The sequence below is a fragment of the Larus michahellis genome, chromosome 2, assembly GCF_964199755.1.
Source record: "Larus michahellis chromosome 2, bLarMic1.1, whole genome shotgun sequence".
Classification (NCBI taxonomy): Eukaryota; Metazoa; Chordata; class Aves; order Charadriiformes; family Laridae; genus Larus; species Larus michahellis.
The window spans coordinates 163,827,889-163,846,417 of record NC_133897.1 but is presented as its reverse complement, the minus strand read 5'-3'; the positions used below and the strand labels follow the sequence as shown (position 1 = coordinate 163,846,417).

The following is an 18,529-nucleotide window of genomic DNA, read 5'->3' as shown; positions in this document are numbered from 1 at the left end:
TCGATCTGTCTCTTTCTGATATTATTTTTGGGAAGAAAGCACACTGCAAACTTTCAGATCTCTGAATAATGGTAGTCAGGACTGCAGCTATCAGATACAGCTTCCATTTCTAAAGCTGTATGTAATGACTGTTTTGACCCATCCTACCCTTTAATTTATAAAGGTTAGCATTTACTATCATTATTGCTGTTTCTTGCAGGGTCAACCAGGACAGCCAGGAGCATTTGGACTGCCTGGGCCAGCAGGTCCAAAGGTAAGCTTTCCATGTCTTCTTTACACGGACAGGTATATTTTTTTTTCACTGACTTTTTCTATGTGTGGATTGCTTGAATTAGTTGTTATTTATGCCTCTCAATTTTCTAACTGGTGAATGAAGAAGCTCAAAATGCTCATTTCCATCGGGGGTCTGCTAAGATATCAGCAATTAGGGAAGGTATGTAAAGAGAAGAAATACCTTTTTTTCAATCAACAACGTAGATGGAGAAGGTGAAGAGAATGTGTTTTGGGGCACATAAGCCTTGCTTCATGTCTTCAGTAAGCCTCCCGAACTCTCACAAAGATGCTGGTGAGAATTATTACCCCTACTCTAAGACTGGGGGAAAAGAAATCATGGAGAGAACCTAGACTGGATGTTTCTGTTTATTTTGAGAGCTTCGGTTTGCACCAGTAGACAGTGGCAAAGTGATACAGAACTTGAGCCAATGCTTGTATCACTGGGTTTACTACAAACAAAGTGCTTCTGGATGGGGATCTGGTGAGACTTAGTGAGCATCAGAAACATGAATTTTGAAGCTCTTCTCATGAGCAATTCTTTACCCACCTTTCAAAGTCTCAGTTCTCCTTGCCCTGTTCCCTAGTTACTGAGGGGATAACTACCCATCAGCTGTTTTCAGTCTTGTTGTTAGAACACAAAAAGATGGTGCACTAGATGGACAAGTGTGTTTTCAGAGGCATCATGGATGGCAAGTTCAACTCAGCTTGTGAAAGGTGCTGCAAGGACAACAGATTGATTGCCCAAATTTACTTCACCCAATTCTGCTCCTGTACAAGCAAAGGTCTTTGAGCATCACATCTTTCTGGAAGAGCCGTATCTGGTCATCTAAACCTGCCACTGAGTTCACCGATGCCTTGTCCTCAAATAGGAGTTGAGTACCTGAACACCTTTCCAGATGTAGTCCTGATTGTCCCTTGGCTCTCTCTGAGAAGACCCTATGAAGCAGTTCATTTATATAGGTCTTTCTGGGTTCCTCAGCTATGGAAACAAGCTTTCTCCAAGATGTCTTTTTTTTTCTTCATAGAGAGAAATTATCAGCATTTCCTAAAGCCTCGTCAGGAGAATATCGGAGCTAATGGTGTGTTTGTGGATTAGCGGAGATACTTAGCAACCATCCAATGGTTCTCTGCAGGACCCATATTGCCTTCAGCAACGCGAAGGGGTTGATTGTGGAAGCTGCATGGCAGCTTGCTCCGCAGGGGATAAATGACATCTGCAAGGCAGGGCTGGGCTGGGCTGAGTGGAGGCACTCTGGATGTTGCTTTGTCCTTCAGTGGGATTTGGGAGTGGATGAAATGAACTGTATTCATCACCCACAATTGCCTGTCAGAGGAATCTCTCCGATTGTGTAAATAAATACGTATTTTCTCTCTGTCCGGCATGTTTCCCATAGTGGAATTACAAACCAGTAGGCTAGACTGGTTTGTAGGCTAGACCAGTAGGCTAGGCTCCTTGTGGTATGAAGTTCCTCACTCTTGCTTTGCAAAGCTTTTACATACCAAGCTAAACCGAGGCATCTACCTCTACCTCCAGAAGGACTTGATCCTGGAAAATGCTCCATATTTCCCACCAGGATCATCAGGCACATATAGTTCTGCCAAGTAATGAGGTAATGCTGGATAGAAGTTCAGCACAATGGGCTGGACAGGATAGGTGCTGGTGGGGCTGGACCTAAAGACGTCTGACTAGACAAGTGCTCTCAGGGAAGAGGTGAGCTTGGCTAACCCCAGCCTCTCAGCATCAGTAGCTAAACATAAAACGACCGTGTATTTCACAGTGACTTTTATTTACCTCAGCGGAAGTGCTGGCTGTATGCAGTGTCCTTGAGCTGGATTCTGACTTGAGCTATTTTAAGAAACAATCCTGACTTTGCTGACAGGGCTTTAAAACCTAAAATATGAATCCACACTCCTTTACTCCTCAGCGTAAAGCCCAGCTGCCTCGCCAGTGTGGAATGGGGTGTGTAGAGATGGGCAGAGTTGGCAATCAGAGAGGTCACATCTCCAGTTACCGTTGTAATGATTGGTTTTTGCCAGATCACTTATTTTTATTTAAAATCGTCAATGCAGTGGATCTGGGCCCTACCCCAGGCTTGCAGAGAGCTCCCTTGCAGTTTCTCTGGTCAGTTGGGATGCAGCCCTTCCCAGCTCAGCCCATATTCGTTTGCGTGGAGCCAGGCGAGCGCAGTGCATGCCCAGTAGCTGTACATGCCCCCCAGGAAATTCAGCCCCCTGCTTATCTGCTTGGCTGAGGGATTTCCAGTCCTTTGCCTCCATGGGAATTGCCAGCACTTTCTTTTAAGGAGGCGACTCGCAGCTTTTTTACAGACCTCATTAATTGAGTGAAGCTTCCTGTGGCTTCATGGGACAGATAAGGGTCCTGCAGACTTCTGGTAATAGGACTTCAGCCCACAGAGGTACCGTAATGGATGATGAGCCCATTAGGGTACGCGTACGGGTTACAGGAATGAAATGGCCTCAGTATGTCATCTCTGGTTTTACTGCTTTTACTGCTTGGTGAGGTCTCCAGGGGAGATTGTTCCTAGCTCAGTCTCTTCATCTTAACAATGTGTGGAGTTTTTGGTGTTTGGTTTTTTTTATTGTTGTTGTTTTTTTTTTCTTTTTCATCAAACTTCGTGGGTAAACTTCATTGCTCACCAAGAAGGATGTATGACCATGCTGGCTATGAGCTGGTAGAAGCAAAGAAGAGGTCTCAAAGTCAGCCTCGTGCTAATCGGTACTGGAGCTTCTAGTTCAGGAAGGTGCCACGGTGGTCTGAGATGGCAAGAAATAGCCACTGGTCAGCGGAGAAAGCTCCCACATAAATATGTGGGACCTGGCAGGTTATTTTAAATGGAATAAATGGGTCCAGAGAAAAAAGGCCGTAAATCCCTCACTGTATATTATAGCAGCGAAAGAAAGCTTGAATTTTTGAGACCAAGTTCTTTAGCCTGTAAAATCCTGCAGCAAATAATCAACCTTTTCCTCCTTTTTTTTTTTTTTATCGTTAATAAAAGGTTAAAGAGACTTTTTTTGTGGCTGTCATTGCTATGTCACTGACAGAGCTATAGCATTCCCATCTGAACTAACAGTAATCTGCACTTGATAGAAAAAACAGAGGGAGAGCGGGAAAAAAATCAAGCCTTTGAAATATAAAGTATTAGGTAAGAGTTTCATTTTGACTAATTTCCTTCTTCTTGTTTGCTTCAGCTGTCGAAGGTCTCACACTTCTCTGGTTTACCAGACATGATCTCAGCACAGGCCTTGAGTGGGATCAGCACGTCTTCTCATCCAGACAAACCCAGTTTCTCTATCTATAACTTTTGCCGAGTGTTATAACTAGATTTTATGTAATGGTACTGGCTTGGACTTTGATAATTTGGACACCTTGGAGCAGACAAGATCCTGCTTGTGCGTAAACCCAGCTCTCGTTAACCTGTTCGTGAATCTTCCCCGGTGTTTGCCACGTTTGCTTCCATACTTAACGCAGGTTCAGCCACTTTACAGCTTCATCTGCTTTAACAAGTCAAGTCCTCTCTGGCAGAGGGAGGGGACAGTTTTGGCAATGCCTTGCTTAAAGCTGTGGTGACACTAGCCAAGTACAGTCCGGCCAGCCTGCCAGGTCTGTGCTTAACGACTGCTCCAAATGAGACTGTCATTTGGGCTAGAACAAGTGTAGACAGTGATGGGACATGACCAGCCTCCTGGGCACTTGCACTGGGACAAAAAAGCCTCAGTTCTGCTAATAGCTCCTTGCAGGCACATCTTGCATCTTTTTATTTATTTATTTTTTTAAATAAGAAACATCTATTAATATTAAATGTAGAAATGATTTAGAAATAAATTCTTGATCTGTTTTGAAGCCTTAGCCACTACAGCCGCCCGATACAGGAGTTAACAAGATGAGAGAGGAAAAAGAAAAGGAAAGTAAGATAAGCAATGAAATAATCAGCTGAATAGGTGATATAATATATCTAAGCAGTTCTCAAGGCCACTTTGCCAGGACCAGGCTGTCTCCACAAGATGTCTCTGAGGGCTGATGCTGTTCAGCTGAGAATCCAGACCATTTGCAGGCTTTGTAGAGCACATAAAATCATGCCATGAGAGTGCTCTCCATTTCAGTTTACCTTCTCCAGGGAGAGAGTCAATGTGTAACCAGCTGAAGAACTGCTGAAACATACCTGTTCCTCTTGCATTTCTCTCACTCATGCTGAAAATAAAGATTGGAGAATGCAGTTCTGATCTGTCTCTTTTCATTTACTCATCAAAATATATAAAATTCCACATCTGTGGTTCATTTATGCTGGGATACAGCCTTTGCTGCAGCATTTGCACAAGGTATGCCTATACTTCATTCCACCAACACCGTGGAGTCGAGACAGAGCTCAATCACCCCGCGCACAACAGGCTGGCAACGACTGCCATTGCCAAAACTTCTGAAATAACCTGTAAAGAAACTTGCAAGGGTCAGTTTGCCTTTGGAGGGCGAGACTGAAAGCAGAAGGATAAAACTTGCTGATGTTTGAGAGCTTGGGATAGAGGAAGACATTGGGGTGTCACTGTGGGTAAGTAGCTGGAAAGTTGGACACTGTTCTGTGTGTCAGGGCTGAAACAATCGAGAAGCCTCAACAGCCTGCTGTGAGCCCAGGAGTGCAAGCTACATTTCTGAATAACTGATTTTAACTGATTTCTGCATAAATGTGAAACAGTTTTTGATGTTTTACTGTATCTCAATTCCTTGCCAGGGATCTGAAGGAAAACAGGGTCCTCCAGGAATTAAAGGCTATGTAGGCGCACCGGTAAGTCATGGCTCTTATTAATTTTTTGACACTCTAGAAACGTTCTCCACTTTTTCAGAGTGTTCTGCCCACCTATTTTTTCTTTTTTTTTTTTTTTATTATTATTATTAAGCAGTATAGGATATGTCTGACCACTTAGCTGTACCATGTCCAAATAGTGACATTTTCTTGACTTCAATGAGTTTCTTCTGACTTCTTTAAATAAGAACAAAACTGTAGCCAGTGGAGAGATGTCAGTAGAAATTACTTGATTACAGAGATAACAGCTGGTGATTTTGCGGTGCTTTCAGTATAATGCAGTTGCTTTGGTGTGTGTTGATGCACTGTTTGTACAGTTCCCAAAATCTTCATCATAACACCGACCAAAAAATACCACTTCTCAGCAAGTTTCCAATTGAATTTTCAGAACTGTCAGGGAATAGCCTTTGGGCACAAGGGATAAACCTGCCTTGAATGAATGGACAGCAAGACCAAAATAAATCAGAGGTAGTTGAGTAAGCATCTCTGTCTTGTGGTCTCACCTTGGTAATTATGGAGGCAGCCTTTAAGCTGGTGGCTGACTGGATTTTCTGAGGTTTAATGACCCGACTGTACATCAGTGCTCTTTCGTGGCATACCAGACATCCTCATGCACTAAAAGATTTCCCTGTGCCAGCTGAGGATTTGCTTTACAACTGTCTACAAAGAGGCCTGATGTGTTCAAAAGAGCTTGGGCAATGTTGTCTCTGCCCTAGTTCATGCTGTTTTCCTGCATGGTCTAAGACTGACTTGTAGTAGACTTGAAGATGAGGGAATGAACATGGCGGGTGGCATTACCTTCCCATGTGATAGACTTGCAATATTAATGAGATAAATGGACAAAGCTATAAGGACACTTCCTTCCTGCTCCTTGAGTCACCTTTTTGGGCAAGAAGGAAAGAACTCACATGTAGTGCACCGTTACTGAAGGTTCTGTCCATTTCTGTCATAAGATTGATGTTTGGCTTGTGCTACTGGGGAGGAGCAAGGCAGTAATCTTCTACTTAGTCTACATGAAGGCCTCATAGTTACTCGTGCATTAAGAGAGTCATCTTTTTAAACCTCCTGCTATCTGCTTTTTGGAAGTTGTGGGGTTATTGCTTCACAGTGTGGGAAGCTGTGCAGGGTCAGTTTGGGTCACTGGAGATGGACAGGGCTGTACAGAGTTTGCTTCCAGTCAACCACGGCCTGAAATCTGAAGATCTTAATAACTAACTAAATCACCCTATGCGCCAAATAAGCTCATATATGTAGCTGTCATTTGCTTGGAAGTAAGCCTCCACTATAGTGCAAAGTAAACTGAAGTATAAATACAAATGTATTATTAGATTAAGAAGCATCTTAAGCTTTGGCAGTTTTAGAGAGGTCATTACTGACTGACCATATTTGTCTGCCTGTAGCCATTAGTTGGTTGTCCAATTGCTACAATAAGGGTGAAATACAAGGTACTTTCTGTGCCAAGGGAAGGTGGAATCCATTCCTGCCCATTGAATTTATCGCCTGTATTAGTGTCACTGTCCTTCGTCAGACTAAGCCACAGCAAATGGTTCTGGTGTACCTGTCAGGAGTGAATTACGCACTCCAGATGAACACAGGCATTGGATTCACAGTGCAGAAATGTGGTTGGGCCTCCAGGACAGGCATTATCTAGCACTTGCCAGCTCTCAGAGGTACCTGCTGTCTGCCTAGCCACCACATCCAAAACCACCAGGAACGGGCATTCTTCCTTGTTTATGCGATTGGTTTTTCTATCAGTATTGTCCCCTACCTAAGTCCTCATTGTTTACGAGCAACATGAAAAATGCAGAGCGTTGGTTGTTTTCCAGACCATCTGCAGCTGTGGTGTGTTCCCTGTCCCTCCACACTGCTGTTGGCAGGAGGGTCGTGTGTCTGCAGGCAATATAATATTACAGACGTTCTCGGGCCCCGCAGGTCATCCCTGCTCTGTGAGTCTGCTTAGACCACGCTTGTGGCCGACTTTGAGGACTGGCAACACGGAAAATGTCCTTGAGGTTCACTTGAATGGATTGTGCAGAAGTGCACAGTGATTTCGTGACTAATTAGAGGAGATAACTATGCCTCTACTTGGACTGAGCTTTATAATCTCTTCTTCTTTTTATTTTTAGGGTCTACAAGGAGAAAGAGGAGAAAAGGGAACACGAGGAGACAAGGTATTCCTGCTGCATGCCAGAAAAAGCCAGGCTGCTCCTTGCCTTTGCCCTTTAGGTGGGGTGGGCTGCCAGGCCAGCAGCTCTGGAGGGTGATTGGTGATGGAGTTCCTTCACTGTGCTGCACCTCCTGGTGCTGTCTGGGAATGACCTCCCATGGGAGCGCAGGAGGGCTTTGTGGATCTCTGCTGTCCACTAAGCACACATTTAGGGACTTCTTGTCTGTGTGTAGCCAGGGATAGAGCAGAGAGAGGAGGAGTGGACTAAAGGTATGAGATCTAGTGGGGTGTCCACATTGCGTGCTTTGAGAGCTGTGAATGATCACTTACTGCTGATGACCACATCTGCATCCAGCATATCCTCCACTCACTGCAGCTGCTCAGATTATCCAACTTCCTGTGTTTCTGTCTTCCCCCATCACCATAAGCTCAGTAGTAGTGTGTAGCAGGTAGTTTCTGTGTTAAAGGCATCATCTGGCTGGTGCTGTTTCCCAGTTCTCTGCTCTCTCTTGTCTGGAAATAGCTGTTTTACAGGACACTTTGGGATTTGAACAGTGTTTATGGTTCAAGAAAGAGACCAAGTGCCTATTATACCTGGAATAAGCATTTAAAAGGAGTGCTGGGCAGACACAAAGTCTTCATTCTTTGAGTTTGCTTGTATTTGGAGACACCTCAGATGTGCACACACTTCTGCTCCAGACCTGCCAGGAGGTGTTTGGGGCTCCCCAGAAATGCCATCAAAATTGTGTTTTGCTGTCCCTGCCAGCTGCTGCACCCCAGCAAGCAGCTAGAGATGGGGCATCCCCAGATTCTCAGTCGGACCTGTCACCCCTTTTCTCATGCAGGCAAAACAGACAGCAGGACCCTTCTTGCCAGCTGTGAGTGGCTTGCAGCCCTGAGCAATGTCCTGCCTTGCTTATGTCTCAAGCTGGTCTTGAGACAGGAATATCTCACTGCCGGTCTGTCAGTTTTGCCTGTGTTCAAGCTGTCCTTAGTGGTATCTGGCTATATGTGTTTGTGCAAAGGAAGGAATTAGCTTGTTTGCACAGTCTTGTTCCCATTTCTCACTCTCCATCTCCTTCTGGAGAAGAGACCCAGAGATTTACACCAAGCTTTTGCCTACTGGGGAAAAGGATCAATAGACCCTTAGTGAGAGATATTGTTTTGCTTTGCCATACGTTAAGGTGTCCCTTCCCATTGTCCATTTTGTTGTTTAGGATGAAGTAGCACCTACCATGTTTTGTGTTATCTATCCTCATTGCTGCAGCTACAGCAAAAGGCTGGATAGTACTTTATCTTCCTCGTGCTTTCGCCTCAGCCCTTTGCAGGACTGGTTCAGTGTGTTGTGTCTAGCCAGTGCCTCCGCTGCTTTTCCGGAGGCGAGGTTGTCTAATCTGCTGGAATATTTGGCTTCCGGAAGAAAATCCATCTTTCTGACATCAACGTGATGGGAAAGGAAGCTGGAGCTGTGTGTGGGCAGGCAGCTGACTAAGCTAGAGGAAGATTAAAGTGGGGAAGAAATGAATTAGATTTTGTTTCATTAAAAGGATATGCACAATTAGAGCTGCCTTTTCAGTGTGTGGTTTTTTGTTTTGTTTTGTTTGGGTTTTATTTTCTTTTTTTTTTTTTTTTCCTTTTTCTGGAGCAACCAGATATCTGCTACAACACTTGTACTTTGACTTTTTCCAGGCTTTAATACTGGTCTCAGAGCATCCACTGCCATCGCTTTAACTTCTACCAGTCAGTACTACTGTGAAAGCAGTGGGCGTAAACTCGGCGGGCCAAATATTTTCTTGTCTGCTCCTCAGTCTGTAACTTGAATACTGACACCTACGCAACCTGTGTTTCTTTGTGCCTGAGGAGGAAAGTGTTTATTATATCAGACGAGGGCACTAGCCCAAGCACTGAGTATTGGTCTTTCGAATCTGCGCCCTCATATCAAAAAAAAGGCTAAATATCCCATAATATTGGGGATATCTTGCTGCTATATTCTTATATCCCAAGACCTTAGATGTGAATATCGAGGTTTTATAGTGAGGTTCCCAAATCTAGTCTTATCGGTTACGCCTGGACTTTAGGAGAGCCACTGCACAATATGAGTGATATCTCGTGTCTTTCTGCGTCCAGTGGGCTTGCTGTAGACCCCAGGAATGACTCTGCAGACATAAGCGTGATGCACTTCCCTGCTATCCTAAGCCATATATGCATGTGATACTCGGCATGTTAATTTAGGCAGTTCAACGTGACGTGGGACATTGCTTTTGCTGCATAAGCACGTGTCCACCCAGTAAATCCTTGCCTGTTGTATTGGACAAAAGCTCATGTGGGGAGGCAGTGGGGCTGGTCTGCTGCTACCAGGTCCCTCTGTGCAGCAGGTTTGCTCTCCTCCAGGCTTTCCCAGGGCCCTGCAGACTTTTGGGAAATAATTTTTCCAACAAATCATTACACTTGCTAACTGGTAGAGGTCAGAAAACGGCACTAAAGTTTGTGTGGAATTGGGATTTCCTCCAGTTGCTTGTGACTCTTCACCATTTTGTTCCATTGGTTAAAGCAGAAAAACTAGTAGAGCAGAGGGGAAGGAAATGGAGTCTTGAAATGAAAACTTGAGAATAAAACTTTTGTTGTGTTTTTCATTTCTTTTGGAAAAAAACCCTTTCTCTAGCCTTTTTTTAAGGAATGGGAAAAAATATTTGTAATGACAGATTGTTTTGAAGAAACAACTGAAAGCACAATGGTTTGGATTGTTTTCAAACAGCTTTATTGTATACATTTGTATAAATAATACATTTGCCTTTCCCAGCCCCATTACTAGCAGTAAGAACATTGACACTTTTCTGTTTTGGCAGCTAAACCAGGATGTGTGAAGTACTCGTTGCTTCAGTGCATTGATATTAAAAATTCTCCTGAGAATACATTGCACATTTTGTCAGCAATCCACCAGACTGTCGCTTACTGAAAGTCTCAAATTTGGGGTACTCATAGTTCAGTCAGCGCAAAGGAAACCATGAACGTGGAAGCTATTGCCCCAAAAGCGAGTAGATCTGGGTGTCTGATGTGGGTTTTCAGCTGCTTTCTGTAGTGTACAGGTCTCTCTAATTTCATTCCTTGGATGCATCATTTTGAAATAGCATTTTGGTTACAAGACTGATTGACTTTCTAAAAGGGAAAAAAATAAATAAATTGATTTGCAAATCTGTTTCTGACTTGCTGAATCAATGTTGTTTTCAAAAGAAACATTAAATCCAATGCCGTGAGGATGGGTTTGTGGATAATAACAAAGGTCTAACAGGGCTCCTGTGGGATAATAATCAGAATTAAAATGTCTGAAACATTAAAAAAAGTAGAGTAAAACTAATATTTTGCTGTCACCCCTTGCGCTTGTAGAATTTGTTTTTACATGAACTTTTATGTTAACAGTGGCAGTGTGTGCGTGTATTTGGTAATTTTTATTCAGCTGTATATGCAGGTCCAAGCAAAATCAGTGTTTCTTTTTACAGAGATTTCAGCATTTACACAGTAAGACAAGGTTCCTAAACTAAAGAGGCTGGAATGAGTAAGGGCCACAATCTATAAGAGAAAAGTGAAGTTCAGCAGGAGTATGTCGTTGATTTAATCATCATCTCTATCAAGGGCCAGGGTTATACAATACCGAATGTGTTAGGTTTGAATGTGGAAGTATGGTGGAGGTCAGGGTGAGAATTCAGTACAGGCTGGGGAATGACGTGACAGAGAATCATAGAATCATAGAATCTTCATGGTTGGAAAGGACCTTTGAGATCATCGAGTCCAACGATACACATGCACACACACACACACAAAAAAAAACAAACTAAAAAAAAAAACAACCCCCAACAACCTACAATCTCTGCCCTTCAGAGCATGCCCTGAAGTGCCACATCTAGATGATTCTTAAATACCTCTAGGGATGGTGACTCAACCACCTCCCTGGGCAGGCTATTCCAGTGCCTGACCACTCTTTCAGTAAAGTCATTCTTCCTAATATCTAATCTAAACCTCCCCTGCCGCAACTTCAGACCATTTCCTCGGGTACTGTCATTATTCACTTGGGAGAAGAGGCCAACACCCACCTCTCTCCAACCTCCTTTCAGGTAGTTGTAGAGGGCAATGAGGTCTCCCCTCAGCCTCCTCTTCTCCAAGCTAAACATGCCCAGCTCCCTCAGCCTCTCCTCATATGACCTGGTCTCCAGACCCCTCACCAGCCTGGTAGCTCTCCTCTGGACACACTCCAGCACTCCAATGTCCCTCGTGTAGAGAGGGGCCCAGAACTGAACACAGCACTCGAGGTGAGGCCTCACCAGTGCCGAGTACAGAGGCACGATCACTTCCCTGCTCCTGCTGGCCACGCTATTCCTGATACAAGCCAGAATGCTGTTGGCCTTCTTGGCCACCTGGGCACACTGCTGGCTCATGTTAAGCTGGCCGTCCACCAGCACCCCCAGGTCCTTTTCTGCTGGGCAGCTTTCCAGCCACTCTTCCCCAAGCCTGTAGCGTTGCTTGGGGTTGTTGTGACCAAAATGCAGGACCCGGCACTTGGCCTCATTAAACCTCATACAGTTGGCCTTGCCCCATCGATCCAGCCTGTCCAGGTCCCTCTGGAGAGCCTTCCTACCCTCAAGCAGATCAACACTCCCACCTAGTTTGGTGTCGTCTTCAAACTTACTGAGGGTGCACTCAATCCCCTCATCCAGATCATCGATAAAGATATTAAACAAAACCGAGAGAGCATCCCTGCGGAAAAGGTCTTGGGGGTGCTGGTGGATGAAAAGCTGGACATGAGCCAACAATGCGTGCTTGCAGCCCAGAAGGCCAATCGCATCCTGGGCTGCATCAAAAGAAGCGTGGCCAGCAGATCCAGAGAGGTGATTCTCCCCCTCTATTCTGCTCTCATGACACCCCACCCAGAGTACTGTGTCCAGCTCTGGAGCCCTCACCACAAGGAGGACATTGACCTGTTGGAGCAGGTCCAGTGGAGGGCCACGAAGATGAACAGAGGGCTGGAGCACCTCTGCTGTGAGGACAGGCTGAGAGAGTTGGGGTTGTTCAGTCTGGAGAAGAGAAGGCTCCAGGGAGACCTTAGAGGCCCTTCCAGTACCTGAAGGGGGCCTACAAGAAATCTGGGGAGGGGCTGTTTGCAAAGGCATGTAGCGATAGGACGAGGGACAATGGTTTTAAACTAGAGCAGGGCAGGTTTAGATTAGACATTAGAAAGAAGTTCTTTCCAATGAGGGTGGTGAGACACTGGCACAGGTTGCCCAGAGAGGTGGTGGAGGCCCCATCCCTGGAGACATTCAAGGCCAGGCTTGATGAGTCTCTGAGCAACCTGGTCTAGTTAAAGATGTCCCTGCTTAATGCAGGGGGGTTGGACTAGGTGACCTTTAAGGGTCCCTTCAAACCCAACACATTCTATGATTCTATGATTTTATGAATTCAAAATGATCTTGAAAACAAAATCCCCCAAAGCAGGAGACGGCATTGAGAAGGGGAGCTGCAGGATGCTTCATATGTGTAGGACACCAAATTACACACTGCTGCGTGTTGGAAACAGCCAATTAAGAAGCTGTCCTGCAGAAGGGAATTTGGGTAAAATAAACATTATTCTGTGGCTTAAACAGAAGAATACTCTATAAAACATGAAATAATCTTTCTGCCTAAAATTAGGCTCAGCTGTGTCCAGCTTCGGGCACCTAGCTACACTGGCAACATGGAAAAATTGGACAGTGCACAAATGAGAGCAACATAAATGATCAGAGGACTGAAAAACATGCCCATGAAGAAAATTTGAAAGTATTGAGGTTTTTTAGTCTAGAAAAGTTTGAAGGAAGAGTTTTGTAAGTCTTCAGATACATAAAAGGCTGTTGTAAAGATGAAGGGGACAGTCTGTTCTCTGTGGGGGGTTAGGGAAAGACATACTAGTCTGAAACTGTAGCAAGAAAAAGTCAGGTTTAGGTACAGGGGAAAAAAACATATCTTCAGGTATTAAAAATAAAGTAGTGGAATAAATCGCCTGTGGACTTTGTGGACTATCCGTTTCTGAAGACATATAGGAATAGATTAATTGTTCCCCCAGGTTACGGAAAGCAAAGGTGAAAAATGAAAGGTTTTTCTTAACTGGGTAAAAATGAGCTGTTGCGGGATAGTGGATTCATTATTTTTGTAAGAGCTATTCTGGGCTGATATTCTCCGGGTGCACTTTGTCCAGTTTACGTGAAGCTGCCTCAGCAGGCAAAGGAAGGATGCCTACGTGGAAAGCTGGCACACAACCACTTCTCATCTCTAAATTCACATCCCCGGTATTTGGTGCTAAGTTTTCTAGATAGACAAGTGCTAAAAGTTAGCAAAGTTCGAGAGAACAAAAGTTTCCTACTGACTACACGTGGTTCACCTCCTTGTTGCTGGATGGAGGCTCCCAGCAACTTGTAGTACAGATATGGGGACTTTAGCCATTTTTTATATTGGGCTGGGTTGAATTTCTCTCCTTATTCCTTACTTTTTGAGTGCATAACATGGATATCTCTTGAAGAATGGTGACTTAAACACCACAGATTTGAGTTATCATGATTCTTTCTCTTCTTTCTCCAGGGAGAACGAGGCCTAGATGGGTTCCCTGGAAAGCCAGGTGTGGAGGGGAAACAGGTATGTGGTAAATACTCAGTGGCTGCAGGCTTTTTTAGGAACGAGTGGAAGTTGGTTCTGAGACTGAGTCTTATCCGGGGTGGCTGCTGAGTCATGGCAGGACCCCTCTGCATCGGCAGTTTTTGTACTACTTATTCTAAGGACCATTCTTGGCACAGTTTTCCTTTTTTGTTTGTGTGGTTTTAGAATTAAATTGTAACGCAACATACACTTAAAAGAAATTCCAGTCCTCTAAGCATGATAGGTTAGATGTTTGTCTTTCTTAGTTTTCATTAAAGACATAAGGAAGAACATATAAAAAAAGCAGTTGTTTAAGCCTGATTTTTATAAAGTTGTTTTTTTCCCTCCTACAACATGAAAGGGGGAGAACTGGATTTAATATATTTGGTTTGTTTTCAATAAGGCAGGCTTGGAAGTATTTACATTTTTAAGACAAGATGAAAACAGAAAATGGTCTGAAAGACCAGTACATTCCTGCTGATTAGACAGATAATGCTTTGTCTAAAACTGTGATCTGCCGATCCCACAAGACTTTTTTCATTGCTCAGGGTATGATACCTAATGAGAGGCATCCTTTACTGCCAAGGATCTTCTGGTCTGAACAGCAAAGGACAGAGTGAGAAGCAGAGGCTAAGAAGTGATTTGCCAAAAGCCGCGCAGCTAATCGTTGTCACCCTTGAGCCTGAAGCCTCCAGGCTGCTACGTCTGCATCCTATTCACTAACCCTTGTTGTTCCCCTCGCTGGAAAGCATCAGGAAATTCCATCTCAACATGAGGAAAAGCTTCTTTGCTTTGAGAGTAACAGAGCCCTGGCACAGGCTGCCCAGAGAGGTGGTGGAGTCTCCATCTCTGGAGACATTCCAAACCCGCCTGGACGTGTTCCTGTGCAACCTGCTCTGGGTGACCCTGCTCTGGCAGGGGGTTGGACTAGATGATCCCCGAAGATCTCTTCCAACCCCTGCCGTCCTGTCACTCTGTGATTCGGAGGCACGTTTTTGCAGTTGCAGAGGTGGAGGAGCTGCACACCAAACCATCAGGACAGTTTGTCTTCAGGTGGTTGATCCTGCTGCTCACACAGACAAAGCGGCTGCTGGGGTCTCACCTCAACATGCTTTACAAGCATGGCAGCCCCAAGCTGCCCGAGTGCCTTGATCTTGCTCTTTTAGCAGCCGGCGTTTCAATTTGATTTTCTTGGGAGGTATTTTTGTCATGTCAGACATGTCTTTTGAATTTAGATGGGGAGGTATAGTGTCATTAGCAATCTTAATCATTGTTAAATCTACACCTTCGTCTCCATGAGGTGATAAAGATTATTGTGCTAAATTTTTCTCTGCTTGTCCACGGGCGATTTGACAGTTAATGATTGCTTTCTCTCTCCTCTGCTCCTCAGCCACCGTTTACCCTATACTGGGAAGTATTTGTCTAGTTTGTGTATATCACCATCCTGATAAGATGGAAATGTTTTCTGCTGCTCTATGCAGCACTGGAATCACAGTGAACTATGTCCACTATGCCCATTACATTGTTTACGGGAACTGGTTTATAGTTGCAACAAATGTGGACGACGTGAGAAATTGCAGAGGCGTGTAAAGGCGGATGCTGATTGCTTACTACTTCTAGGGGACAATTTCTCCAAGTGACACCCTATTACAGAAGTTGGGTTTTTCTGAAGTTTTTTTTTGTTGCCTTTTTTCATGTCTAGACACCTAGCAGCGGGCAAATCTTCATGCCTGAATTTTATCCTAAATTTTGTGTTTGACACTGAGGTACTCCCTGAACTGCAATCCCTCTGAACCAGCTGAAACTGGATGATTGCTGTTATCGTGGCTGCTGTGGCATCTCCATCCTTATTCCCCTTCCTCCCTACGTAGCAGAGCCACAGCCACCTTCTGTGTTGTATTAGCTCCTGCCCTAGTGCAATGGGATATAACTGTTTATGCTGCCGATAGCCAAACCTCCAGCCTTATGTTTCTTCCGTACTTTAAGGGATTTGCAATTGATGACCTGCAGTATGTAAAAAAAATTTTTTTTTTTCTCTCCATTTTACCTGTTTATAGGGTCCTGCTGGCAGCCCGGGCCCTCCAGGGGCCAGTGGGACCAAAGGAGAAAAGGTGAGTTGGGATGGGATGCATGGGAAGGGTTTGGGCACACATTTTTTAATTCTGCCTTGGGCCCCTAGTGCTGGAAATATCAGGGCTGTTGGCCTAATATTTCTCTCATTTGCGTACAAGTGAAGCTTATATTCATTTAAATGTTTCACTTTTCTGATGTTGTTTCAGTCTGAAACGGGTGCGCGTGTTAAATCGTGTCTGGTTATAGCTCCTCCGCTCTCAGTTTAACCCTCATAGAAGGAAGGAGAGAGTAGTTTGGCTCAGGAAATCTTCCTCACCTAAGAAAAGTGGGTAGAAATGTCAATATGTTTGTGTAGATGACAATTTTCTGAGCCAGAAGATGTAGAATGGATTCAGAAAGTGCCAATCAAATGAGCCCAGCTCTCTTACATGCAAAATAATTATTCACTGCCCTCAGCAGCAAATTTGGCCTCATTATTTTACAGAGTTAGTGTTTCCAGGGCAGCCTTGTGTTTCCCGCTCTGCTAGAGGTGACATTGTGATTTTGGTATTTGCCACCCAGTGCTTTGGCATGAGTGGGAAGGCATGCCCAATTCTGGATTTTTTTTCTCCTTTTCTCCTCCTTATCTAAGAATCAAAGATCGGAAGCAAATCTCTCTATTTCCCATTACTTTCCTACTCAGATTGAACAGCTCTGGCTCCTACAGGTGCAGGGCACATCCACTGAGGTGGTAAGAGACAAGATCTTTGTGATCCAGCACGTGTGCAGTAGAGAGCAATCTTGAGTTCATAACACTTCATCCATATCTCTCAAGTTGCTGCATTTGGTGCTTCCAGAAGATGTTGAGCTTCTTGCTCCATTACTTTCAGCACAGCCGATATGTGTCCCTTCTGGCATAAATATAGTTACAATAAATAATACAATAAATAAATAAAAATTACAATAAAATAACAAATAGTGATTAACCTTGTCTTAAGAGGAAAGAGCATGAAAGATATGCTGGGTTATTCAGAGACCTACAAAAGTAATTAATTAATAGGGTGTAAAAGGAAGCTATATGACAATTTTTGTATTAATCTGTACCTAAAATAAAGGATATACCTTCTGGATGCTTAGCCTTAAAGCATAATAAATGGTGGACACTGCTGGAGAAAAATGGGCTGGAACAAATGGATAGCCAAGACACAAATAAATCACGTAAAGAGGGTGTAGCATCTCAGTGTCCTGCAAACACTTATAGCTTGATTCTGCTTTAGAAAATGACTTGGGGAAAACGGTACCATTTCTCACTTTTTATCTTTTTGCAAAGTTTTTTTTTCTCATTAACAAACAAAAGCATTTTGGCCCCTTAAATATCCATCCTGCAGAGTCTGTTAGGGATCTGAGCATCAATCAGGTTTATTAGTGTGGTATGTGTACACCAATTATAAGATTTTTGAATCTCAAATTTAATGTTATGGTGCATCCAGTGCATCACTCATTTTAAGTCACTAAATGTCATTAAAATCAATGTAGAACATCACAGTAACACAAAACACAACCAGTTCCTGCATGTATTCGTCTGCAGGGCAGAGAAAAGAGAGTTAATTGGGATTGCATGTTCATATCTATTACTTATGGCATGCTATTGAAAATAAGAATGTACAACAGCAGCTGGAAAACATCCTCAGAGGTTTGCTTTTCTTTTGTGTTATGTTATGTATTGCGCTATGTTGTGTTCTGTGTTATGCTATGGTTTTGTTTTTTTTCTTTCATGTTTCCCTGCAGGGTGAACCAGGACTTCCAGGATTGCCTGGCTCTTCAGTAAGATATTTTTTTTTTAGCTTTCTCAAACATTGTTTCGCAAGTTTCTCATGCATTATTGAATGAGACGAGAAGGTGGAATTTGGGGGTGGGAGGACTTTACTAAATGGGAGATGTTCTTAAATGTTTTTTCAAAAAAAAGAGTAAAGTTTAAGGCAGTGAAGATTTTGGAAGAAGGCAGGTGATGGATTCTAACAAGGAGATGCACTGCCACAATTCTGGGAAATTTTGAAATGTGAAGATCAGGGCTGTTGTTGTTTAACCCCAGCTGGCAACCCAGCCCCACAGGGCCGCTTGCTCAGTCCCTGATGGTGGGATGGGCGAGAGAACAGAAGAGTAAAAGTGAGAAAGCTCGTGGGTTGAGATAAAGACAGTTTAATAAGTAAAGGAAAAGCTGTGCACGCAAGCAAAGCAAAACAAGGAATTCTTTCCTTCCCCTCGGCAGGCAGGCGTTCAGCCATCTCCAGGAAAGCAGGGCTCCATCACATGTAATGGTTACTTGGGAAGACGAATGTCATAACTCTGAACGTTCCCCCTTCCTCCTTCTTCCACCAGCTTTATATGCTGAGCATGACAACACACGGTATGGAACATCCCTTTGGGCAGTTGGGGTCAGCTGTCCCGGCTGTGTCCCCTCCCAACTTCTTGTGCACCCCCAGCCTACTTGCTGGCGGGGCGGTGTGAGAAGCTGAAAAGTCCTTGACTTAGTGTAAGCACTGCTCAGCAGCAACTAAAACATCAG

The 18,529-nt window shown here is 44.0% G+C and overlaps 1 protein-coding gene across 1 annotated transcript in view; it reads left to right on the top strand.

The window, feature by feature from the left end:
* Positions 1 to 18,529, top strand: part of COL22A1 (collagen type XXII alpha 1 chain) — a 229,512-nt gene that overhangs the window by 117,556 nt on the left and 93,427 nt on the right. The window contains exons 15-20 of the mRNA XM_074577898.1: positions 200 to 253; positions 5,019 to 5,072; positions 7,217 to 7,261; positions 13,858 to 13,911; positions 15,969 to 16,022; positions 17,752 to 17,787. Of these exons, the coding sequence (XP_074433999.1) occupies positions 200 to 253; positions 5,019 to 5,072; positions 7,217 to 7,261; positions 13,858 to 13,911; positions 15,969 to 16,022; positions 17,752 to 17,787 (297 nt within the window). The remainder of the gene's footprint in view (positions 1 to 199; positions 254 to 5,018; positions 5,073 to 7,216; positions 7,262 to 13,857; positions 13,912 to 15,968; positions 16,023 to 17,751; positions 17,788 to 18,529) is intronic.